This window comes from Lutjanus erythropterus, chromosome 19 (assembly GCF_056507025.1).
Source record: "Lutjanus erythropterus isolate fLutEry1 chromosome 19, fLutEry1.hap2, whole genome shotgun sequence".
In the NCBI taxonomy this organism is placed as follows: Eukaryota; Metazoa; Chordata; class Actinopteri; order Lutjaniformes; family Lutjanidae; genus Lutjanus; species Lutjanus erythropterus.
Window position 1 is genome coordinate 30,819,385 of NC_139335.1, and position 25,738 is coordinate 30,845,122.

General features: G+C 41.3%; 1 protein-coding gene across 2 annotated transcripts; it reads left to right on the plus strand.

The window, feature by feature from the left end:
* Window positions 1-1,166: 1,166 nt before the first annotated feature.
* Window positions 1,167-24,778, plus strand: wipi1 (WD repeat domain, phosphoinositide interacting 1). 2 transcript variants are annotated; one of them, XM_084744478.1, is made up of 13 exons: window positions 1,167-1,761; window positions 5,221-5,303; window positions 11,024-11,193; window positions 13,111-13,207; window positions 13,889-13,986; window positions 16,552-16,644; window positions 17,281-17,351; window positions 17,669-17,776; window positions 18,702-18,866; window positions 18,996-19,103; window positions 20,337-20,470; window positions 20,818-20,918; window positions 23,969-24,778. In XM_084744478.1, the coding sequence occupies exons 1-13, from the start codon at window positions 1,673-1,675 to the stop codon at window positions 24,017-24,019; spliced, it is 1,368 nt and encodes a 455-aa protein (XP_084600604.1). In that variant the 5' UTR covers window positions 1,167-1,672; the 3' UTR covers window positions 24,020-24,778. The 2 variants fall into 2 exon arrangements, with proteins under 2 accessions (XP_084600604.1, XP_084600605.1); XM_084744479.1 differs by having other exon boundaries at window positions 1,168-1,761; window positions 11,027-11,193.
* The last annotated feature ends 960 nt before the right edge of the window (window positions 24,779-25,738 follow it).

Genomic DNA, 25,738 nt, shown 5'->3' on the forward strand with positions numbered 1-25,738 from the left:
GAAAAAATGTTTTTAATATCAAACCAAGAGTTGTAGTATGATCAGCAGCATCCAGTTGATGGCTGCAGTGATTTTGGTGGCACTACAGTACATAAAAGAGAAGTTATTACATTTTATTATTAATAAAATTTCTTAAAATTCTGAAAAAATATTTTATATCAAACCAAGAGTTGTAGTATGATAAGCAGGGGCCAGTTGATGGCTGCAGTGATTTTGGTGACACTACATTGTCTAAGAGTGAAGTTATTGAATATCTGTGTAGTGTTTCTCTTCGCTGCTGTAGCGGTTTTGCAATTTGCAGACGGTCCCTATCCACTCGTCTCACAGCTGGCTGCTCATAGACACCAATGTTATTTCTGCAGCTTGAAAGACAGCTACTTTTGATAAAACTGGGCTTGTAGCACATTGTTTACCTTACAACGATGGGAAAGAGGCCTCGTTTATGTTTTGACAACGTATCACTAATGAGTTATTGATGCCGGAAGTCCGAATCTGTGAATATCTTTCCAACTTTACAGAGCTATATTTCACGCCGTCGCACTTTCACTTGTTTAACCAGGAGATCTGTCTCCTTGCTTAACAATATTTATAATAATAAAAATCGCCTTCATGCTGCCATCGCAGGCGCTCCTGGCGCATCTGCCTCTTAAAGGTGATGAGAGCTGACTTTCTGATTGGTTTGCTGCATGCTCGGATTAACTCGCCTGAGAATTAATCAGGGTACTTGTGCACAGCTGATAGGTGCATCCCGCTGTGCGCTGCTGGCACAAGGGGCGGGACAGGGCAGGATACCCCTGAGCCCCTGGTGCAAACCGGCAGACGTGGATTTAGACACACCTTAAATAAGTAAATCCATTACACCTTGCACTTTCCACTTGTGCTTTAGATCAGGGTAAGATAGGGCTCATTATCTGCGAACAATAGAATCTTCTGATAAATTCGGCATGTACAGTTTTTGCCATCAAGCTGCTCTGAATTTAATTCAAGCTGAAAATCTTTCTGCACCCACAGCTTCATCCACAGTCACCAAGGTCTATTTTGGTGCAAACTGTGAAGTACTGACATTTATTCAGACAAAAGTTGTGTACGAATTAAAAACAACAACAACACAAAATATAAACACGTTTAATGAGAGATTTACTGTATATTGACGATGCCAAAGAAAAAAAATATATAGTTTCATCAAACAGGGTTTGGCCGTATTTTGGTCTGTGGTGCATAGACTGTTGGGGATACATCACATGAATGGACGGACAAAAACAAAGCTCACTCCGTCCTAGCAGCCAATAAAAAACACACTACCGTACGCCTGACCAATCAAAATACACACCAGCGACAACACAGTCTCACTACGGACCAATCATAAGCGCCGGACCCGTGACGTAGCGCTGTCAGCTGTTCTTGTTTTGCTTCTGTTTTCCTCTTCTTTTCCTCCGGGCTCTGGCGAACCCCAACCACCCTCCACAACAACCGAACTCAACCTCAACCAGAACCCGTTCCTCGCGGAGAAACCCGCCGGCGTTCTCAGCCCCGCGCGCTCGCCTACACATCACGCGGGCCACATTTCTCCCACATTGGAGCCGAACCCCGCCGACATCGAGCGAAGAGGTGCAGCCGATCCCAGGCCTCCAATCCAGGGCGGAGGGAGGGAAGGAGGTCGCTGGGAATCGGGATGGAGAGCGGAGAGGGTGCTGGCGGGCCTGGCGGACCGGGCGGACCGGGGCTCCGGTTTGGCTGCGCCTCGTTCAACCAAGACTCCACGTAAGCACGCAGGCAGAAACCGAGCACGATACCGCTGAATTTCTTCCTGAAATTACACACATGCGCACAGCTTTACCTTCAAAAATGTGCAGTTAATCATTGAAAACAGAGCAGTGTGAGAAAATAACTCAGTTGTTGCCAAAATAATGGAGTCATTGCTTTCCCAGATACACCCTGCTGCCTTATAGACATGCAATTAAAGGGGCACTCCACCAGTTTTACATGTCAACATCATCAACCATGGATTCTGCCATTCAGCCAGTAAAAAACAGCTTTACGGTGTCCTCTGTTGCTCTGGAGAACCTTTCCAAACTTTAAAAATACATCCTGAAAAGCTGTGTGAGTCAGGGAAGCTGATAAAAGAAAATATTAGTTGCATTATGGGAAATGTAGGATCCAGCATTTTTTTAACTTGATCTATGTTACAGTAGATACTTAATAGAAAGTCAGGATATTTCAAGTTTGAGCCGAACCAGGATCTCTCATATGTCCCCATGTTTTATGGAAAAGCCCTTAAAGGGATAGTTTGGGTTTTCTGAGGTGTGGTTGTGTGAAGTAGCCTATTTCATAGTCAGTGTATTACCTACGGTAGATGGTGGTCGGTACGTCCCCCAGTTTGGAGAAGCAGCAGGAGTAGCAGTGTAGGAAGCTAAACAAGGCACTACTGTGGACAGAAATAGCAGGATAACATTAAAACAAAAAAAAAAACTATCAATTTAAGTGTACGCTATATTTAGAATATTATCACTGCTTTACCTTGCTGCTAGATGGTCTTTAATGATTGGAAACCACTTTTAAATAAACCAAATGTCACTCTCTCCCTGAACCAGAGTCCATTTGTGAAAACAATAATTTTATCTTGCAGAATATGGGAGTATATTCTGTTTACTGTCAGAGAGGAGTGAAGAAACCAGAAAATATTCATATTTAATAGTCTAATAGCATTTACCAGGGCTGCTGTCTGACAGCAAGGTAAAGCAGTGAAACATACTCTATATATTCTAGATATAGTCTACAGTTAAACTGATATGGACTTTTTTTAGGTGTCTGAAATACATTTTGCTGCTGACTCTGTTCACAGCAGTACATTGCTTAACCTCCTACACTGTTATTTCTGCTGCTTCTCCAAACTCGGGGCGACTCGACCACCATCTACTATAGGTAATACACTCCATGTGGGTAAGAAGGCTCCACTCATTGCACAACAAACAGGATGTCACACACACAGACCTGTCTTTAAGCGCTGAGTAAGCAAAGATAGGAGTGTAATATTGTGAAAGAAAAGGTTGTAGGTGTTCGCATGTATCTGTCTGGGTATGTGCTAAGCTCCAGCCCATGTGAAGAATGCAGGCTCATGATATTTAAGCTTCGTCTCCAGTATATAATTACTCATTCTCAGAGTATAGTGTCTCATTTCCTCTCCCAAAATTGCAATCAACTCTTGTTTATTTTCCAGAATAGGGTGGAGATCAGAGAGAATGCTGCACATGTCACACAGTCGGTTTGTTGTGCAGGGTGCTGGAACTCTGCTGTATGTTCTCTGGAGTTCTGCAGGTTTCCCCCCTGCTCAGAAACAGGATGAGACAGGACAGGAATGTACAGATCTCATGGTGGGGAATGAAGGCACAGGCAGGCATTAAAATATGAAGTTTGTCTGTACTGCAGTGTTAGCTGAGTCCACAAACACTGCGTAAGGTAAATATGAGAAGGTAAGAGTCGGGGAGTGACAGAAAGTCAGTGAGCGTGTTTGACAAGATATCAAATAAACATTTAGTGAGTGGTCCCGGGGGCTATGACAGTTAAGTGTTAACAAACAACTCACTTCGACCATATGTTACTCTGGTTTTTCTCATCATCCCAATTAAAGATGCTTTTCTGAATGAAATGTATAATGTGTCCCATGTTTAACCATATATCAATAAAGAAAACATCCACTGGTGATCTGTCTTGCTAACCTGATTTACCAGATGGTTTGTTACACAGAACCGTCTGAGAAGTTGTCTTTAAAAACTGTTTGGAAAAGGGCAGGCACTTAAAAAAAACACTTGGGAGGTGATTGGATGAACTACCTGTCTATCACGTCTAACATGGGCTAATTTCAGATCAAACTTTGCTCTTCTTTCAATGAAGAAATACTCTCTAATTCTTATATAACTGATGCTATCACAGGGTCTATGCTAACTTCCTCAGGAACCGCCATTGTTTGTTCGAGGCGAGTTGCTTCCATGGACTCTTCTCGGTGTCGTCACACCTCTAAAACCACACCTGTAGCTGCCAGTAGTCCCTCCTAGGATGCTGATTGGCTGCACCACTTTTGGTGTGGACACAAATAGATAACCTGAAGCCTGGCAAGATGGATTCTTGCGTGAACTTGCAATCTCATAATCTCGCAAATCCGGCTTCCTTGCAAGGCAAATCTTTGGTATAATTTTTTTCAACGCAATAACGCAACGTTAGTTCTTCGTGATTCTCTCCTGCAACTTGATTGGATGCTGTCAGATTGGTTCAAACAAATGCTATCATTAATGTTGGTTGACTCAGGAAATGAAGGGAATCAAGCTAATTCATGGATTCATTATTTATTTAAATAAGAGTCTTTCATCTATGGGCTTTGGGGAAAGTATCAAGTAGTCTCTCTTAAGTCTTTCTTAAGTTGGTGAGTCAGGTCTTAAGTCATCACATCTGTGATTCAAATCTGGCTCTACTCATGTAACTCAAGTGCACACATCTGCCAACTGCCAAATCACTTTTTGACTCTCGTGGAAACACAATTTGGTGTGAAATTACAATAAGGTGTACATTAAATTATTATATTAACATCCAGATAACTAGTATTATTATATTATATAATTTGTCTATTGATACTGTGATTTATCAGAGGTTTATATCAGTTTTTATTTTTTGGTAAAATAATTCCAAAAAGGCATAAAATGAAGGAGTTACATCTTCAGTCCATCTGTGACAACTTTAAACCCTTTTTTTCTTTACTTCAGCTTTCCTGGAGTTCCTTCTCTCTGCCTTTGTAGGACAGTATGGGGTCGTTCTTTACTTCTCCCCACCTCCTAAATGCCAAACTACTCAACAAAGTTTCCCCGGAGCTTCAGAAAACACTGTAAAACTGTTTAGCACTTCTCACACTGGCTGTGTGGTTCTCCATGAGGTCAGTAAACACAACGTCATGTGTCAAATCAGTGCAGTACCCCCAGAAAAAAATTCTAGCACAAGTGGACAAAGTCTATATTTTGTTGTCAAGGTAAACCTGTATTTGTTGTGAGGGTTCTTGGATCACAACCTCAGGTGATCCCCTTGTTCTCATAAGAGCTCATTTATACATGACAAAGTTCACCACCAGGGGGCTCCCTATAAGAAGGACCAGGAAAGACAGTGTGATGATGTGGAAGTGAATGCACCCCAAATCATTTTATGTCACATGCACTGATATGTGTGTGTCTATTGCAGATCACTGGCTTTGGGAACAAAGACTGGCTACAAGCTGTTTTCTCTGACCATGGTGGAAAAGCTGGACTGTATCCATGAGAGTGGTCAGTATGGGTCATCAGTGTGGGCTAAACATCCATCCATATGTAGTTAACAGTCACACCGCAGTGTTAAAGTCACTAAACACAAGCTTCATTGTTGGTGCTGTTCCACTGACAATTCACTGAGTTTATCTTGTAATCTGTCCCATTTTCCTGCTCAGCACAAAGGAGGAAGATCTCACTGTTACACCCAAAATAAACTGTTTCATCTTTCGTTTTAAGGCAGTGTTTTGATCCACAAGCTCTTCATCAGGCAAGTGTCAGAGAAGAAAATAGGTATTTCTTGTAGAGGCAATAGTCAACTCCTGTCCTGCTACAATTTTAATATGTCAGCACCTGAGAACACATTGAGGTCATGTTGTGAAAAAGTGTTTTGTTATCAATTAATTTTCAACCAGATGCCACACAGGATTAAAGGTGTGCGCTGAAAAAAAAGTTCCCACACAGTCCTGGCTCTGTGAATGGGATATAAAGAAAGTGTCCAGTCGGACCGAGCTACGCAACACTGTTCAAGCTAATCAGCACCAGTTGATGCTTGTGTGCAGGATGGATGTGTTTATTTACCCCCAAACGGGCAGCCGTAAGTTAATGAGCAACATGCTAACAGCTAGCACTGGCAGGCAGGCGCCAGCTGTGTGTGTGTGTGTGTGTGTGTGTGTGTGTGTGTGTTTGTGTGTCAGCCTCTGACAGCACTCACCTGAGAAGCCGGTTCTTTCTGTTTTCTTACAAGTCAGCATGCACAGAGAGACCTATTAGTATACTCTACACAGCCAAGCACAGTAGGCTCATCCGTGGGTCGACCCTGCAGACTTGTTGAGAAGCAATAGTAAAGGTAAATCTGCTTTTTAATCTCAAAGGTTTGAAACATAAACTCTGAGCTACACTCAGAGCCACCAGTAAAGGATTCACATCAAGTCTGTCCCCAGCTCTCTCCCCCAAAGCTCTCTGGCTCTCAGCAGCTGTCTGTCAGCTCTGGCCTGGTCCTCTCCACTTTTCATAGCAATAAAACATTACCCTCCCTCATTGAGGCTACCTGTGACTTCGGGTTGCACTGGATTCTGCCATATTGGTCAGATGTTACTGTCATTTCCTTGGCAATGAGCATTTAGCGAATTTGATGGCTGGAGCTTCTGAAGGAGCACTAAAGGGAGAGGTGTGTTTATGTGGCTGTTGTGTTCAGATATCACCTGTCTCCAAAACAACTCACCCCACCTTTAAATATCAGTGTGAACTGGTAGGTAATCTTATAGAATTGCCTGGATGGGCACACACCTGGTCCCTCCATATTTACCTGCTTAGCCATTATATGATAACAGCATGGACACCAGAATCACCCAGTTTCATTCATTATTATAGTTCACGTGACAAACAGGATGAAAATCCTCTGCACTCATGTTGTATTTTGGTTATCTGTCCAGACTGAGACATCTGCTGTGGATGAAGCCACATCACGTCTCCTCAGGTTTCCCTAAAAGGAACACAGAGTTTGTGAAAGAGCCAAACACTGGTTACATTTACCCACAGCGCATACTCTGTCTATTGTTCAGATTCTGAAGACGTTCTTATAATCATCCATCTGTTTCCATGAAACTTAATTTCCTCTGAAGTTTCTCTCTTGCTGTGAGTTAACATTCCCGCTGTTCATCCCCCTTTAGTCTTTTACTGCAGCTAAATGGTAACATAAAGGTAACAACTGATCTCAATAATAACTAGAACTGCAAGCAGTTATGAACGGGGGCCAAGCCTCCCCGCGCGATCCCGGTCCCCGCGGCCCTCGGAACCCGCCGCCGCGGGCCCCGAGGGACGCGGGGCTCGGGGCGATCGCGGGGACGCGCGCCGTCGTCCGAGCTGCGGTATTCATGACCAATCATTAGGTAACTTTGCGGTCGGCCTCAGGAGGCGACCCACATCATGCGCATCGAATTTAGGACGAATCTGAGCAACTTTTGGGAAACCTGATGTTTTTGGGTTTGTAGCGCCCCCTATTGGCCGATCTGCACCAAATTTGGCACAGCGTATGTGGATGACCTCTGGAACGAGCGTGTTAAGTTTGAAGTCAAAAGACTTTAGTTTGACCTAAATATGACACAACATGCGTTTTTTGAGCTAGCCAAAAAATCGTTCGGTTATAATTAGCGCATTTTTTGGTGTGCAACAATTCTTTTGATAACTTTTCGTCAGACACGTCTAGACATCGTATGTGCAAAGTTTGGCGCAGATGGCGCTTAAACTGTAGGAGGAGTTCGAAAAAGTAGGTTTTGGACATGTGGCGACTTAGCGACGGCAATTTGCAGCAAAAGTGGGCGTGGCCTACGTCAGAAAATCCAGCGCTTTTCAGGGAACACGGCAATATGAGATTTTTCAACGTCTCATTAAAAATGTGGAAGTTATAGGCAAAAATGCGTTATAGCGCCACCTAGTTGGGTTTGTAGCGCCCCCTATTGGCCGATCCGCACCAAATTTGGCACCTCGTCTGCGGATGACCTCTGGAACGAGCGTGTTAAGTTTGAAGTCAAAAGACTTTAGTTTGACCGAAATATGACACAACATGCGTTTTTTGAGCTAGCCAAAAAATCGTTCCGTTATAATTAGCAAATTTTTTGTCGTTCAACAATTCCTTTGATAACTTTAGATCAGACACGTCTAGACATCGTATGTGCAAAGTTTGGCGCAGATGGCGCTTAAACTGTAGGAGGAGTTCGAAAAAGTAGGTTTCGGACATGTGGCGACTTAGCGACGGGAATTTTCGGCGAAAGTGGGCGGGGCCTACGTCAGAAAATCCAGCGCTATTCGGGGAATACGGCAATATAAGAATTTTCAACGTGTCATTTAAAATGTTGAAGTTATAGGCAAAAATGCGTTATAGCGCCCCCTAGTGGAGCACGAACGCGATTTTCGGTAGGCGGGATCTGAGTCCTATTTTACATGTAGCCATAAAATTTCAAAACCCTAAGTATTATACTTTGGCAGAAATTAATTTTTTTTGTTTATCTTGTAATAAGCCCCGCCCACATTGACCTGTCATGACCCCCTTGAAGATATGGCCTCAGGACCGGCCCTACGTCGTACGGACCAAATTTCGTCGAAATCGGTGCAGCCGTTCTAGAGATATAAACTTCCCATATCTCTAGCGCCCCCTATGGGCCAACATTTGCCAAATTCAGCTCATAGGCTCCCAGTCTCATGCCAACCAAGGATCTCTGATTTGGGGTCGATAGCATTTACTTTGACCGAGATATGCAACATTTTCCATTTTTATGGCTAGCTACGGAAATTTGTTCGTTAATAATTCGCGGAATTTTCAACCCAAAAAAAATCTTTTGATAACTTTAGGTCAGGAGGAGCAGAAGAGTGTCCGGGCCAATTTTCGTGCAGATCGAACAAAATCCCTAGGAGGAGTTCGAAAAAGTAGGTTTTCCAGTTTTTGCGATTTTTCGAGAAAAGACGTCCAGGCGGAAGTGGGCGTGGCCAATTGCAAAGTGACTCAGCTCTATTCAAGGAATGTGGGGATATAAGGTTTTTGAATGTGCGACATACGGTGTGGGAGTTATAGGCCAAAACGCGTTGTCCTTGGTTATAGCGCCCCCTGCAGGCGGACATGTGCAATTTTTGGCGTCTGAGGTACGTGCGGGGGTGTGGGCCAGCCCTCAAATTTTCATCGTCCAAACTTGTACGGTTTAGGCTGCAGCATGAGTTTTATCGGGAGAAGAATAAAAATAGAAAAGATGAATAATAATAAAAATCTGAACAAAAACAATAGGGTTCCCAGCACCGCTGGTACTGGGAAACGCGTATGCTTGCATCCGCGTTTCCCAGCCCCCGCGGGCTTGGCCCCCTAATAATACTAGATACCACATGTCTGTATACATCAAAATACATTCATAGTGTGATGAGTCAAGAGGTACTGATTTTTAAAAAAGTTGTCAAAAGAAAACCAAAAACTAGTCAGTTAATATTTGAATCTATGAAGTTAACTTGGTTCACCAGGTTTCTGCTAAATCAGAGTATGATCTAATCAGAATCTGAGCTCAATATAATTATGATGTATGTATGTTGACCTAAAAGCAGAATCATGAATAACTGGGTGAGGAAGGGAATCCTCTGTGCATGTAAACACAAGCAGTGATTATCTTCGCAGTGAAGCCTGCCCCTCCACATCACAGCGCTGACTGGCTCGGTTTGTGGGTTTTATTGACTGGATGCTCAGACGAGGCCGAGCTTGCTGTAATTACACAGTGCTTGTTGCTTTTGGCAGGAAGCCTCCCACAGCAGCGGAGACTTTCCCCAGTCTGAACGGGAGTGTCAGGGCCAGTCTGGTGTCCTGTATGTCAACCTGACATGCTGGGAAGATTATCTGTGAGAACTGAACGTTGTTGCGTGGCTGTGTTAATGCATGTATTTGTTTATTATTTAGGAGTGTTGTCTAATTGGGCTGTGACAATACACTTATCTCCTGATTTGATACAATCACAATAATTAGGTCCCGATTCGATATGCATCGTGATTCAGAAGTATTGTGATTCTAGAAGTACTGTGATTTGATATTGTAATTTTAGTCTGCTTTTTAAAATTAGACTGTGTGAAAAAGTGGAATCATACATGTCTAGAGACTGTACATCATGAATTATATTTCTGAAAAAAAAAAGGAAAGTCTGCATATAGAGGTGGGGTGGATAGATGGGTCAAACAATAGAGGATTTTCACCCAAGAGAGAGGAATTTGTGTTTGAAACTGAAAGCCAAAGTTGACTTAGCTATTTAAATTTTGAACTAATAACTGTGATGCTGAAGCCCTGTCTCTTCCACCATTCCAAAGTTGAAATCAGACAGGGTTTGTCTGACAAGCCCTGTAATTTTTCATACTTTCCAGAATCCAACGTTCTCACGGACTGGAGACAGCGATTGTCCACGTCTGTGGAGATGTGAAAGAAGGAAGAGTCTGAACTTCTCTCTCAAGTTTCTTTTTTCATTCTGTCACTTCAGTGTGCAAGTTAGACTGCAACACCATGGAATTCTCACAAAGTGACTGTATGAATTTGGGCTTTTCACCTCGCCTTTCAGTAAGGTTGTTCCAACACCAGTGTGGGAAAATTGCCTCTGATACAGCCTAAAATGTGGTATTGGGTATTGTTAAGTATTCAAGTCTATGCACCAGTCCAATTCTACATAATTTATTAACGTTGAAACGTAACCCAGCAGCGTTCACGTCCAGTTCACGTCAAGTCCACGGTATTGTAGCTAGCTTGTGGTAAGCATATGGTCTCTGGAGTTGGTGTCAGGGTGAAGAATAATCTGGTGGACTGCATATTTCCCAGTCAGTTTCTCCAGGAGTTGGTCCGGGCAGAGCTAAGACCAGTGTTGCAACTTAATTCCTGACAGACTGATCAATAGTACCTTAGCATCACATTAGGGATTTGGTTTGGTTTTGTGTGGATTGTGGTAAAACAGACCTTTTGAGTTGTCTTTCTTATCTGATTGTGAACTGGATTGGACTGAACTGTTTTGGGGTTGGAGGACCAACAAAATGGACTGAGTGGATTGATTTTTTTTTAACACACTGGTATTGGAATTGGTCAATACACAAAGTTCAGTTATTAGAAACGGTATCTTGATGGAAGGTTTGTGGTAGTTTAATATCTAACCTGGGTGTAACTGAGGTTTGACAAGTCCACATTAAAGTTGTCCCCATTGCTGTCTGTCCATCTTACCCCTGTTCTCCCCCAGCAGAGACTCCAGATGTCTACATCGTGGAGCGTCTGTTCTCCAGCAGTCTGGTAGTGGTGGTGAGCACCAGCATGCCACAGCGCATGAACATCTACCACTTCAAGAAGGGGACCGAGATCTGCAACTACAGCTACCCCAACAACATCCTGGCCGTCAAGCTCAACAGACAGGTACACCCACGACCTTTCAATATTACAGTATATCCATATAGAGCTGGATTGAACCACATATAAGGGATTATGTGGAGTGGGCGGGTCACTATAGAGAAATAAACCCTGACAAGGTGATGCAGAACCCCAACGCGAAGCGGAGGGGTTTATTTCTCTATAGTGACCCGCTTGCTCTACATTATCCCGCTTATTACATGGCTACTTACTAAAGAAAACAAAAGTTTGACATAAAATGTTGATTTAAATATGATTTTATTGATTTAGAAAAGATTTCATTGCTTACGCTTGAAAAAATAGTCTTTTCATTTCTATGGTTGGAACTGGGTCCATAGCAATGGTTACTCTGTAGTGAAGATGAGCCTACTTAGCATTATAATTCACATAAAACTGAACATTTCACAGTCATGGCCCATATCATGTTCCGTTTAGTATTTACTTGATGTCTGTCTTCTTCAATTTTTTCAGTCTCCCTGTCGTCCAGGTCCTTGTGTCTTTTCACTTCTCTTTCTTTCTTCTTTTCCTCTCCTCTTCTTTTCTTTACTGGGGACTGATCAGCCATTAACCATGAATCCAAACTTTTGTTTTCTCCAAATATATTAAAACTCAAAAAAAAAAAAAAAAGGGTTTCTTGCCGCAGGGTGTAGACGTCTTTCTGCGGCTCGATATGACAGGATGTGATCCGCCAGAGTCAGAAAGGCGTCCATAGCAACGGTCTGCTATTCATAGCACAGTCTGCTATACAGAAATAACAAATCTTAGAATGCTGTAATTGACCAATCAGAATCAAGCATTTGACAATGCAGCGTAATAATTAGGAAGTAATTCACACACTGAGCCTCTCAGTCAAGTTATCATTTTGTTTCACTGCGGACACCATGGGTGCCCATCACTTCTATTTAGTCTATTTTCTGGAGTCTGCATGGAGGTCTGGTGCCACAAACATTACACACCAGATGGTTTGTTACCAGGAACCATCTGGGAAGTGAATCTTGTAAACTGATTGGAAAAGGGCAGGCACTTTCAAAACAATACTTGGCAGGTGATTGGATGAACCATCCGTCTATCACTTCTAACACGGGCTGAATTCAACCAATCAGATCAGCACTTCAATGGACTACTAGAGTGTAACAAACCATCTGGCAAGTAGGGTTAATGAGCAGCAACAGTTTCTTTTTATTTTCTCTCTTACATGGTAACAGTGGAATGATATCCCTAACTTATGGTGACTCTGACAGGAGATGCTACGTCAAATACAGAGGGCTTTTAAATTACAGTGTTATGACAATAAAGTGATTGATGACTGTTGGCCATCAGCAATGGACGGTGTCGCACCCCTAGTCTTATATCATGCACAATTTGTGCAGACATTTAATAACTTTAACATGGATAATTTTTGTATATGAACTCCCAGACTTTGGGACACCACCAAGAAGGACACCAGACCTGTTGATGCTTTAAAGCTACCGAGTGCTATAACAAATTAAGTGCATCTGCAACAACAACAGTTGCCTAAAAATAGATATATTCCATAATTTTGGCTACAAAATCCAAACATTTAGCTTTTCAAGACACTCTGCTTCATGTGACTCAAATTGGAGACTTAAAGGTGAAGAGTTCAGGTGCTTTCTTAAAAAAGGACCTCTCAACTCACTATAATGACACAACAGGCAGACTGTTGAAAGAAACATGATCTGTGCATGGTGTAACGATGTGAACAATAGTGTTTCATGTCACTGTGAGCAGCGTGTGAAACTGCAGCTTTCAGTTCCCTTTGTGGCATTGATTATGAACAGCTGTGATGTTGATGTGACATTGTGTTCCTGCAATGAGTGGCGTTTCAGTGGTGTGAGCCGTAGGTGCTGACGCTGAGTGAATTCCATTAGCATGTAATGACCTGAGGCCTGCTGTGCCTTACAGAGGCTTGTGGTGTGCCTTGAAGAGTCCATTTATATCCACAACATCAAAGACATGAAGCTGCTCAAGACTCTTCTCAACACTCCGTCCAACCCCTCAGGTAAGACATTCAGACTGTCCATTTGCCCATTTTAAAGCAGCTGTAATCCATATGTTTATGGACTATATTTACGTGTGTGAAGGAGGCCCTGGTTCCTCTGAGTTTAATAGTATCCCTCAACTCATTCTTTGGTTTTCAGTCCCACATTTTTAGTGAGACAGAGTTGTATGACATCAGTGGCTGATGATAGTTACCTAATTCTGTAGGAAGACTGTATTGTGAGGGGGTTCTTTATTTTTTTTGATGCAAGACAAAAGCAACGTAAAAAAGGCATAACAAGACGAAAACGACATAGCAAGAAAAAATTAAGTGAAAGACGAATATGACGTAACATGTTATAAGAAGCAAAAAAAGTGAAGATGAAAATGACATATCAATACATAACAAGATGAAAAACATGGAAAAGATGTAATGACAAAAATGATAATGGTAATAACGTAAAGTAAACGATGTAACAAGACAAAACAAACTGGAGCACAGAGAAAAGATGAGGTTCAGTTTGCTTTGCACAGAAACAGCGGGTAGAAATGTCCTTCAGAGGGGGACTTCAGTTTTCTACTTTGAGTAAAGAAGTTGAATCAGCACTTCTACTTTTGCTTACTTTTATTACTCATGTTTGCCATGACCCACCGCTCAGGTTGAAGCTGATGGTGATTCTTTCTCCTTTCTCTCCTCTCGCAGGTCTCTGTGCTCTTTCTATCAATCATTCCAATTCCTACCTGGCGTACCCTGGCAGTGCCACCATTGGGGAGATCATAGTGTACGATGCCAACGGTTTGGTAAGAGAACATGTCATACTTGTGCTACAGTCGGCAACCTGCCCGAGCTTCAAGTCAGGGGAGGAAATATAGTTTTTAACAGAGAGACAAAAAGTTAGAGTTAAGCTGTTGCTGGTGAGATTTAGTTATTCAGTGTGTTGATACAAAATCCTAGTTGCAGGCAGCTGGACTTGAGAGATCACACAAGAATCCATCTTGCAAGGCTTCAAGTTTTCCATTTGCACATGCACCAAAAGTAGCCGATCAGCATCCTAGGATGGATTACTGGCCACTATGGTGGTGATGGACAGCAAGAAGTGTCCATGGAAATGACTCATCTCGAACAAACAATGGCAGCTCCTGAAGAGGTTAGCATAGATGCTGTGATAGCATCAGTTGTATCAGAACTGGAGAGTATTTCTTCATTGAAAGAAGAACAAAGAACAACACTGAAGGCTTTTCTCCATGGAAAAGATGTTTTCGCTCTTGTCCTGACTGGCTTCGACAGGTATGATTGGTTAAAGTTAGCCCATGTTAGAGGTGATAGACAGATGGTTCATCCAGTCACCTGCCAAGTGTTTTTCTTGAAAGTGCCTGCCCTTTTCCAAACAGTTTCTAAGTCAGGTTAGGACAATGTGGGATTCAGGGGCAGTATAGAACACAAAGCAGGGAGGGATCTCTGAGCTCATGATGTGACTCAGGTAGGACAGGACTTCTCTGGACCCACAGAGTACACACAGTTTGACAAATGCAAGAATCTGACGGTGAGTAGTTGTGATACCAGGAAAAGTTCATCTTTCATAACAAACTTCTCCCCACACACGAGTGTAAAGTTTCTCTGTTTGTTCCTTTGTGTGTTGTTCTCTCACAGCAACCAGCTCTTTACTGCCAGGTGAAACCATGTCATGTTTGTAGTTTGGCTCAGATTAAGACTACCTCAGGTTTCTTCTTACCTGGAAACATGTCAGCTGATCTGTGCCACACGCTGGCTGTTCATGTGAACTCAGCCAGGCTGAAAACACCCCCCTGTGTTTTGTGTAGCTTTATACAGCACAGCAGGTCTGAGCCAACAGGATCAAAACAGCTGTGCTAAGCTCTTTGTCAGGACTGGGTTTGTTACTGCTGAGAATACGATTAAAAGAATAGTATTATATTTGATATATTAACAATATATATTAGCCCATATTGTTTTTATCAAGTCAGTTTTATTTATGTAGTGTCAAATCATAACAGAAATTATCTCAGGGCACTTTTCATGTAGAGCAGAACCCACCATGAGCAAGAACTTTGTTGACAGTGGTGTGGAAAAACTTCCTTTGACACAGCAGAAACCTCAAGCAGAACCAGGCTCCAGGGTGGGTGCTCATCTCCCCGACTGATAACAAGAAGTCTTAACAAATAGTATAAACATTTTGACAAGGATTACTAAAATTTTCTTCATGAAAAATTAAAATGCTGCCATTTTTACTGTTAAAATAAACTTCAAACGTCTGGTTGTTTATATCCATATCCATACTGTACACCAGTATTGATATATCTCTGATAAGAAGCTAATATTGTACGATAATACTGAAAAGACCAAAACCATAAATGCGTTTGTCTCTTATTATTTTAGGAGCCAAGTTCATTAGTTCATAACTATTTAAAAACACCTCACAAGTAATTAGTTTTATTTTTTAAATAAGACCAGTAATTTCCTAAAACAGCTAGGAGCACATAGTGCATTTGTTGGGGACTATTTTCAGCAGTGGAATAGTCCACATTTGATGCTGTAGTTAGTATTTAGAGTAGCAGGATGATGTGTGTTAACCTGACATGCCAGTTGGTTTGTTAAAAAGAACCATCTGCGAAGTCATCCTTAGAAACTGTTTGGAAAAGGGCAAGTGCTTTCAAAACACTTGGCAAGTGCTTGGATGAACCATCTGTCTGTCACCTCTAACATGGGCTAACTTCAACAAATCAGACCAAACTCTTGTCAAAGCTGGTCGGGAGAAGAGCAAAAACATTTCTTCCATGGGGGAAAGTCTTTGGTGTTGTTCTTTGCTCTTCTTTCAATGAAGAAATCCAGTTCTGATATAACTGATGCTGTCACAGTATCTACTGTAACCTCTTCATTTCCATGGATGCTTCTCACACCTAGAACCACGCCTGTAGCTACCAATAGTCCCTCCTAGGATGCTGATTGGCTGCACCACTTTTGGTGTGGACACAAACTGATAACTTGAATCTTGTCAAGATGGATCCTTGCGTGATTTTGTGAATCTAGCTGCCTCGCAAAGTATAGCATGTGTGGAACTGAGTTAAAATAAACTACAGCGTTTGTGTTTATGATATAAAGAGACAATTCACTCAGTGCACCAGTGTGGCTCACTGATAAGTTTTTAATACACAACAGTGAAGCTTTATGGTGCAGAGGGAAAAGATATATCAGGCTTTGAAACACACGCACACACACATACACACATACACACACAAATTTTTGATTTTTATGTCACTTCGTGGCAAGAAAACATGGAAATGCAGTGAAGTGAACATAATATCAGTGTGAACTAACACTCTTTCCATCTGTCCCCTTGGTTGTCTCAGAATACAGTGACAATGATCCCGGCTCATGACAGTCCTCTGGCAGCTCTCACCTTCAACGCCTCGGCCACCAAACTTGCCAGCGCCTCAGAGAGGGTAAAAACCTGTGAAGTCTCAGACCCCCTGAGAATTTCATTCTGTTTGCTCAAGATTGTCAAGGTCCCCATAGTATGAACTCTGATATGATTTCTTAAGGTTTTCCTGCAGTGCCAGCACCAGGCCTTACATTCACTCGTATCAGGGAAATCCCAAAATCTAATTGCCAGATTACCAGTGTTGTAGTCAAGACCACCTAAACAGAGATCAAGTCATGACCAAGACCAGAGTGTATCAAAACCAAGACAAGACCAAGACTTTGAGGGGTTGAAACCAAGATAAGACCAAGACAAAGGCAGGGCAAGACCACAGTGTGTAGCGTCTAAGTCGCAGCTAATGTTGGCTAATGTTAATGTAACGTAACTTTATTAGCTGCATGTCTTTATGTGGTCTGTCACATCATTGTTTATCGTAAGCAAAACCGTAACTTAGGAACAGCAATTTGTCACCACGTTCCCTGTCTCATCAGTCTCTCACAAAGTTAACACTGCTACATCCTTTAATATTTTAACTAAATGAGGTAGCTTGCACGTACGTAGAATTAAAAAACATTTTTTTGCATGTCAAGGAATAATCTGCTGGAAAACGTGAAAGCTATCATTAAGCTAGCAGCTCACTGGCTGTCTGTCTTTACAGGGCACCGTCATCAGAGTGTTCTCCATTCCTGAGGGCCAGCGTCTGTTTGAGTTTCGCCGAGGCATGAAAAGGTCAGAGTTCAGACACATCAAATAAGATCCACTCCCTGTAAAAGAAATGTGCCCAGTGTATGAGCACCGCTAAAGATGTGGAGTCTTTCTTTCAGTGCCGTCTAGCAGACACACTGGCATGAATGCACTAATAGCTGGAGACTTTATTACTGATGACTGATTTATAGTTGTTCAGTGGTACATGATCTGTGCTGGCTGAGAGCCTCAGGAGTTTCAGCTAATAGCCTACTAATGATCAGAGTTAATTATGCACTTTAAATTATTAATTATTCTTCAAGTGTTTTCACTTGCTTGTGTGTGTGTGTGTCTGTCTGCAGGTACGTCAATATAAGCTCTTTATCCTTCAGCCCTGATGGCCAGTTCCTCTGTGCATCCAGCAACACAGAGACGGTGCATATCTTTAAACTGGAACAACTGGGACCAAGGTACAAACACACACACACACACACACACACACACACACACACACACACACAATGTAAACCATGTATAAATAAATTAGAGGCCACTGTAGCCACCATGATGCCACCCATTGGTTTGTGGACTGCCGTTTTGAAAAGATAATTTTACAAGACAAGAGAGTCTAAATATGTGGTAGAGGTTTGTCTTAGTTTAGTTTTGTGTGAATCCGCTCAGTGAACGACAGTTTACACATTTTTACTGCTGATTTATTAAAACAGAGTTCAACTGAGTGAAACATGATGCTGAATTTAGCAGAAGACCTCAGTAAGATACAGAAAAAGTCTGTTTTACTGGTAAAAAACAACATCAGTGTCTGATAACCAGTAATGACACATAAGTAATGATGCATTCTTATATGATAGGGGAGGCCTGGGATGATAGTAACAGCTTTTGTTTGAGAATCAGTAGCTCAGTAGTTGTTTGTGCTAAATTTTGATAGAGTACCCATATTTGTCTACTACAACTAAAGCTTTATTGAACTGCTACTACACAATCAGAGGTTATGTGAGTTAATGTCAAATACAAGGAGTTCCATTGTTGCAGCCAACCCTACTACTTGGGTGTGTTGTAACACTCCCTGGGGATAGATGTGAGAAGTAATTTGCTGATTTAAGGTCTACACTACTCAACTCATGAAAGAACTTTATTTAAGGATAAAGAATAAACAGATTTGAATAAAGTGAACTATTTAAAGTAAGCAAAAAAGACTACAACAAAAACATGACTAAAATAAAAAAATGAAATTGTGACTAAAACTATGACTAGAGCAAACAAATACAAAAGACTAAAATGGGACTAAAACTGACTAATATATTCAGAAAGTGACTAAAACTAAAACTAAATTAGAAAATTCTTGTCAAATTTAAACCTGTTTCCTTTTGTCTGTAGTGGGGGGGACGAGGCTGCCACCTGGACAGCCTATGTGGGGAAGATGTTCTCAGCAGCCAGCAGCTACTTCCCAGCTCAGGTATCGGGCATGATGAGCCAGGACCGGGCCTTCGCCACCGTTCACCTCCTCACGTCTGGCCAGAGGAACGTCTGCACCCTGGCTGTGTGAGCGTCACTTAACATTACGCTAAGTCATTCTTGAGAGAGCAGAGATTTTTGACCGCTTTCACGCTCTCGTTGTTGTCTGTGATTGTTCTGAAACAGCTGAAATGAATGCTCAGTCTGATGTTTCAGGATCCAGAAGTTCCCGCGGCTGCTGGTGGCCACAGCTGACGGCCAGCTGTTCATCTACAACGTGGATCCACTGGATGGAGGCGAGTGCATGTTGGCCCACAAACACAGGTGATTCCAAACTCCCATTAGATTCTCCTGTAACAACTGAAGAACTGTTCAGAGAGGGAGCTTTAAAGTTCCTGTAAAGGAAAAAGGGAGTTTTTCTTCTAAACACATTTAACACATTAGAATGTAGTTGCTGAAAACATGTTAAAACACTGAAAACCATGTAGTACTGGTAGACTGTTTTTCACGATTTCTGTGTTCAGGAGTTTTTGGGTGGACCTGAAACATGGCTTGGTGACATGCCGGAGTCATGGTCCCCCAACACTATACAAGCCCCATGAACTGACACACGAATGACACCGCCTCCACCTCACTTATGAACATACCTTCTCTCAGTCCGGATCAGCTCAGCAGTTCACTTCGGCTCACTTCAGTTCCAACAACCTCACACAGAAGAAAAAAATACCATCCTGTCTCTGTCCTTGTTGTCTAATCAGTCCCTCCAGGAAGTTGCCATGTTGTGATCGCAACAGTTCACGCAAATTCCACCAATTCTCGTGAATTCTACACGACCTTGCACTTTCGTCTAAACGTCTAAAATTTGACCAAGTGTTGTTGCTTCCTGTGAGTCCCCTGCACAAACATCATACATGTATGCCTCAATGAACTAACTCAGTGTTTTGTTTTATTCACAATTTTTTTGGCATTTAGATTTTATTTTATTATGGGTTGTGAAAAGAACACAACACTTGTCAGCATTACTGACATTTATCAATGCTCTGTCAACACAGGCTAACTTCAACCAGTCAGATCAAACTCTTGCCAAAGTTGGTTGGGAGAAGAGCGAAAGCATCTTTTCTGTGTTGTTCTTTGTTTTTCTTTCAATGAAGAAATACTCTCCAGTTCTGATATAACTGATGCTATCACAGTATCTACACTAACCTCATCAGGAGCCACCACTGTTTGTTCGAGATGAGTCACTTCCATGGATGCTTCTCACTGTCGTCACACCTAAAACCACTTTTGGTGCGAAAGCAAATGGATAACTTGAAGCCTGGCAAGATGGATTCTCGTGTGATCTTATAAACAGTTTTAGATTTATGGGTGGCAGCTGAAAACTGCGATGGTTAGAGAATTAGGGGAGGTTGTACAAAAAAACTTTGCCTCATCACAAATATTCACAGAGCTTTACCAGTCTGAAAGACTCAAGAAAACATTTTGCGAGTGAAGTGTAAAGCTTGTTTCGGCTTGTTTTTGACTCCTGTGTTGTTGCATTTTTCTTTCTCTTCCTCTCAGGCTTTTTGGTGTTGATGATGACCAGGGAGCAGAGTCAGAAGGGCCAGAAGTCGCAGGGCCAGTACAGGCTTGTCCATCCTACGCTGCGACCGTTGCCCTACCAGCCTCTGGTCCCGTCACTGCAACCCTCACTGGTTAGTAGCCGCACACATTTTCTCCATCTGTGTGTCACAGGAAGGGTTTATCTTCACTCTTAGTTCAGCTCATTGAAGATGTCAAGTCTTAACAATATTTTAGTTTGGAGTTTGTACTGTATAGCACTGCTAAAGAACTAGATGATACCACGCCACCAGCACCAACTTGAAGAAAGCCTATGACTCAGTGCCCCACACATGGGTTCTACTGTGCTTGGCACTATAGAAGGCTCTAAGAACTCCAAGAACTGTCTCCGCTGCTGTTCTGCATAGAACTGAACCCCCTCAGCCAGATCACCTCAAAGGCTCGAATGATTTGTCGCCCTCCTTTTTCCTTTTCTATCCAGGCTACTCAGAAGATGGTGGAGCAAAGAAAGGTGAGGTCATTCCAGAACACGAGTTCGCCGCTGGACCTGTTTGTCTGGATGACGAGAACGAGTTTCCTCCTGTGAGCATCCAGAAGTGCTAACTGTCAGCTAGAGCTAGCTCTCTTACAACAGGTCTAACTTAAAGGCATAGCAAAGCATTCATGTAAACAGAAAGACTGAGATTGCAAGCTAACTCCAAAAAATGACCACTGTCCACAACATCAACATTGTTTTTGCTATCAAATATCAGCAGAGTCTTTGGACTTAACTGAGGACAAAGTTATGTGGCGATTGAGACCATAAACTCTTTAGGAAACTTTACTGAGGGCAGAGATCAAAGGAGAAATTGGCTCATTTTCTTATAGACTTTTATACAATCAGACATATTTTTGCAACCAGTGGAGTCGCCACTGCTGATCATTACAAAGAATGCAGGTTTAAGGCACTTCTACATTGACATCTTTTCTCAGATCTAGAGGCTATATCCACTTCTTTTATATAGTTTTATTACTGTGTCTCAATTCGGATACATCCATTAGAACACTCATGTAGTACACTTTGCACACTATGTGCTCACTTGCGTAGTGTGTGAACTTCGACAGTGTAGTGTTGTTTCAAATCGAGGAGGGCCGTTACTTGCCCTTACTTGAAATGTCAATTGCAGCTTCTTCTTCTTCTTCTTCTTCTTCTTCTTCTTCTTCTTCTTCTTCTTCTTCTTCTTCTTCTTCTTTCTGGGAGAACTGAAGCCAGACAGACCTTTACTGCCACCTGCCAAAACTTCTACTGGCTTGTTTATTCATTTATGTTTCATTTCACTTCATTCAACATGAACATCCTTTTGATTTTATTTGCTTTTGTTTGTCCTCCGTTTCTCTGTTGGATAAAAAACCCCATAATCTCCATGGCCCTCTCTCTCCCTACTGGCTGACAAGGCATCATTATGCTGGTTTATACTTGACTCATGGTACCAAATCTTTACAAACTCAAACAAGTAAACATATTGGTGGCTTCAATCTGCCAACAGTACAGTGGTCCTTATTGATAAAATTACATATATGACTTCTATCTGTATAATTTGGCATTCACTGTGGCCACAATAGTCAACGCAGCTGCTTCCTTGGCTACCTGGACCACCATGTTTACAAGTTTGGTAGCCCCGCCTCTTCCGCCACATAGACAAGATGGTGACCGTTTAGGGTGCGAAATGTCCAACATTCCACACTAAAGTTTTTGGTTGTTTTGAGTACCACATCCAGGTCCTTGCAGCACACTTCGTGTCAAGGTGAAAGGATCTATGCCCTCAAAGCAGGAAGTGTAAGTGCAGAAGTAGACAAATTGAGACACAGCTCTAAACGTCAAAAATACAAAACAAGTCACCACCTCAATGACTTTCTCTTGTCCATAGATAATTTTCAAAATTATCTGTGTTTTCATAAGTAAATACTAAAGCCCCACTCAGACATGCACCCCTTCATGTCATCTGACATGGTCAGACCTGTGCCATGTCCCAATCACTTCTCAATCACTTTGAACATGACACAAGTCTGAATGTTAAAACATGCTGACGGAGATTAAATGTATGTTGAGTTTGCTTTAAGTAGTACTTAAGCTACATCCACACTACTAGTTTTTTTTTAAATAGCATTTGAATGAAATTAAATCAAAATGAAAAATATCTCCATTCAGACAGGCCTGTTTCAAGAATAATCTCTGTCCACACACACATACCAAGCCTGAAAACACATATCACATGTCCGTTTACGTACACTGGACATGTGAATGCCGGTGTAAACAGGAACCAGTCTAATAACATGACCAAAACAATGAGGGGAAACATGGCTGCTCTTCATATAATCTTCCCAGATTTTGCTATTTTTATTAAGACATTGTCAGGTGTATTGTGTTTTTTGTCTCTCTTTTCCATTGGATTTTCAGTGTTTGAGTCTAAAGACAGTGGCTGAACACAGTAACAGCAGGCTAACCAAAGCTAGTAGCTAATATACATTAGCAAACTTTCAAACATTGGTGCATCAAAATGAGCCCATTATTTACACACAAACACGTTTCTGACTGAAACAACATATCAGGTTAGTCCAGATTCATTGGCAGTTTTCAGTTTTTTGGAGTCTTCAGGTTTTCAGGTAATACAGCAAGCATGCTAACTTGCTAACTAAATAGCCGTTGGCTCCTCTAGCTGTGTTATGGTGTATACACTGCGACTGATAGCAGCCCAAAACTGCTGGAATCAGACCCAGTAAATTCCAAGAGTGATGCCGAACTGGAGACTGAGACATCCACTTTTTAAGATTAATTAAACTAAAAGTAAATGACCACACATAAAAACTGATGCGATCAAGTAACAACCAGCCTCATAGCATCTGTAAACTCGCGGTGTGAAAAATTAGGGGATATCTGCATTATTGTTTCCTCAGATTCTGCACAACCAAACAACAACCTGGGAGGTTTAAAACTGAAATGAGGCCAGTAGTGTGTCTTCATGTCTCCATTTTCGGTGTTGTAAAATGCCGGGGTGCATGGACTTAACTGAGGACAAAGTTGTTTGCTGATTTAAACCACTAACTCATGAAGAATCTATTTAATGAGGTCACAAATCAAGTGAGAAGTAGTCTCATTTTCTTATAGACTTCTGCACAATCAGACTTCTTTTTGCAACCGGTGGAGTCGCCCCCTGCTGGCAGTTAGAAAGAATGCGATATGAGGCACTTCCGCTTTGACTGTGTCTCCGTTTTAGGAGTTGTTAAAACCCCGGAGTAGTGTGGAAACCAAGCATAAACACAGCAAAACCTGTGTTTTAGAACAAAAACGTAGTAGTGTGGGTGTCGCCTTTAAGTTCTCTTCTCATCACTTCACACACATCACAGCAGCAGCAGTCTTGCGCTCAGGGGCAACTGGCTCGCTAATCAAACTAGCTTCCTATTCATCTACAGTAATATTAAAACATTTATTACTTACCATTTCACATATATATTGGATGATTCTATTTCAGCAGAGGTAAACACATTACAAAAATGTCCTGAAAGGTTTTGATCGCTTTGTATGTGTTGTACCAGAGCTGCATTTGACAAATCCTGTAGACAAAACTAACGGGTCTGTTCATGTGTTTTGGTAGATTAATTGGTGCCGCGACGGGACTGGAGGTGGCCAGGCAAGGCGCTCGTGAGTGGGTAGAAGGACAGATGGACTAACAGACAGACAGGCACCGGCAAGTGAGATGATCCGCAAAAGAAAAAAAAAAAAGTTAAAAAAAAAGTCTTTCAGGGTGCCAAGTTATTTTCCATTTAGAGACAAAATAACACTGATGAACATTCAAGCTGACGTGGGAAACAAAACACTGAGCAAGAAGCAGATGGTCATTTAAGAGAGAACCACAGTCTGATCCTCATGTTACAGAATGATTGTGTTAAAGGTACACTTCCGATTTTGTCACAGCACCAATAGTACCTCTAAACTTCATCTGAGCTTACTGCTGAGTTTTAAAACATCAGCTGTGAACTGAGAGGACATTTCTGAACCTCTGAATCAGGGAGTTTATCTTTAAGGAGTGTTTGATGAAAGTGTGAGCTGCATGCTGGAGCAGAAATATAACCACGATTTCCATAGCTTTATTACTTGACAAATATTTTATTAAGTTGCATTATTGTAGCAACATTTTTATTGTTGTCATTAATAATACCTTAGTTTACATCCATGATAAAGAATTTTTATTCTGTATTGTATTTTACTGCATTGACATGTATTAAATATTTCTGTGTGCCTCTGGATACATTTCAGAAGGTGTGTATGTACTGTACTTTTGTTTGTGCCTATTATCATTTGTAAACAAGCAAAGTATTTTGCTAATTGCACAAGACCAAAACAAAAGAAACAAAGAAATAAACTCAAAGAATGGAGTAAGAATGAACCTATGCAAAGCAAATAATTTGTCTTGCTTTATTTTATGTGTTTCATTTTTCACTTGTTGAAGGAGAACATTTGCAACGATGTGAGATGTTGACAGTATGATAACTTTCAGAAGAAGATCTTGATTTCACAGTATATGGCTGGAAATAATTATTTTCATTGTGATTAATCGGTTGATTATTATCTGAATTAATCGATTAGTAGCTGTTTAATTTTAAAATGTCCTAAAATAGTGAAAAATGACTTTATTTTATTAAAAAAAAGACTCAAAAAGATTAATTAATCCTGTCACAGGAGGATGCGTATTTATTTATTTATTTATTTTTTTCTAAATATTATTTATATTTATTTATTTTCATTATTTATTAATATATCAACCATTTTCTCCATTAATCAATCAGTTATTTGGTCCATAAAATGTCATAAAATTGTGAAAAATATTGATCACTGTTTCCCACAGTCCAAGATGACGTCCTCAGATGTCTTGTTTTATTCACAGCCCAGTGTAGTGTCATAGAAGAGTGAAGAAATCAGAGAATTTGGGCTCTTTTCCTTAAAAAATTACTCAAACCAATTAATCGATTATCAAAATAGTTGGCAATTAATTTAATAGTTTATTAATAGTTGATTATTTGTTGCAGCTGTGCCGGTATTACATAGTTACTATTATTATTATTGTTGCTGTTTGTAGTAGTTGTAGTAGTAGCAGTTGCAGTGACTCTTAAAGGAAAAATCCAATATGTTAAATATTCTCTTTAAATAAACTTAATGCAGCAGAATTCACTGCTGTAACAAGAAAAATATACGTGGTACAATGCCCATCAGTTTTCATACCATGGCAGACTTCTGAAGACCTATGAGTTTATACAACATAGATAAGATTTTGATGATTGGTGTGGAGGACTGTATGTTTTAATGGCTGTGCTGAGGCCAGTCACTGATGAAACAGGTCAAACATTTCACAACATGTACAGCCACT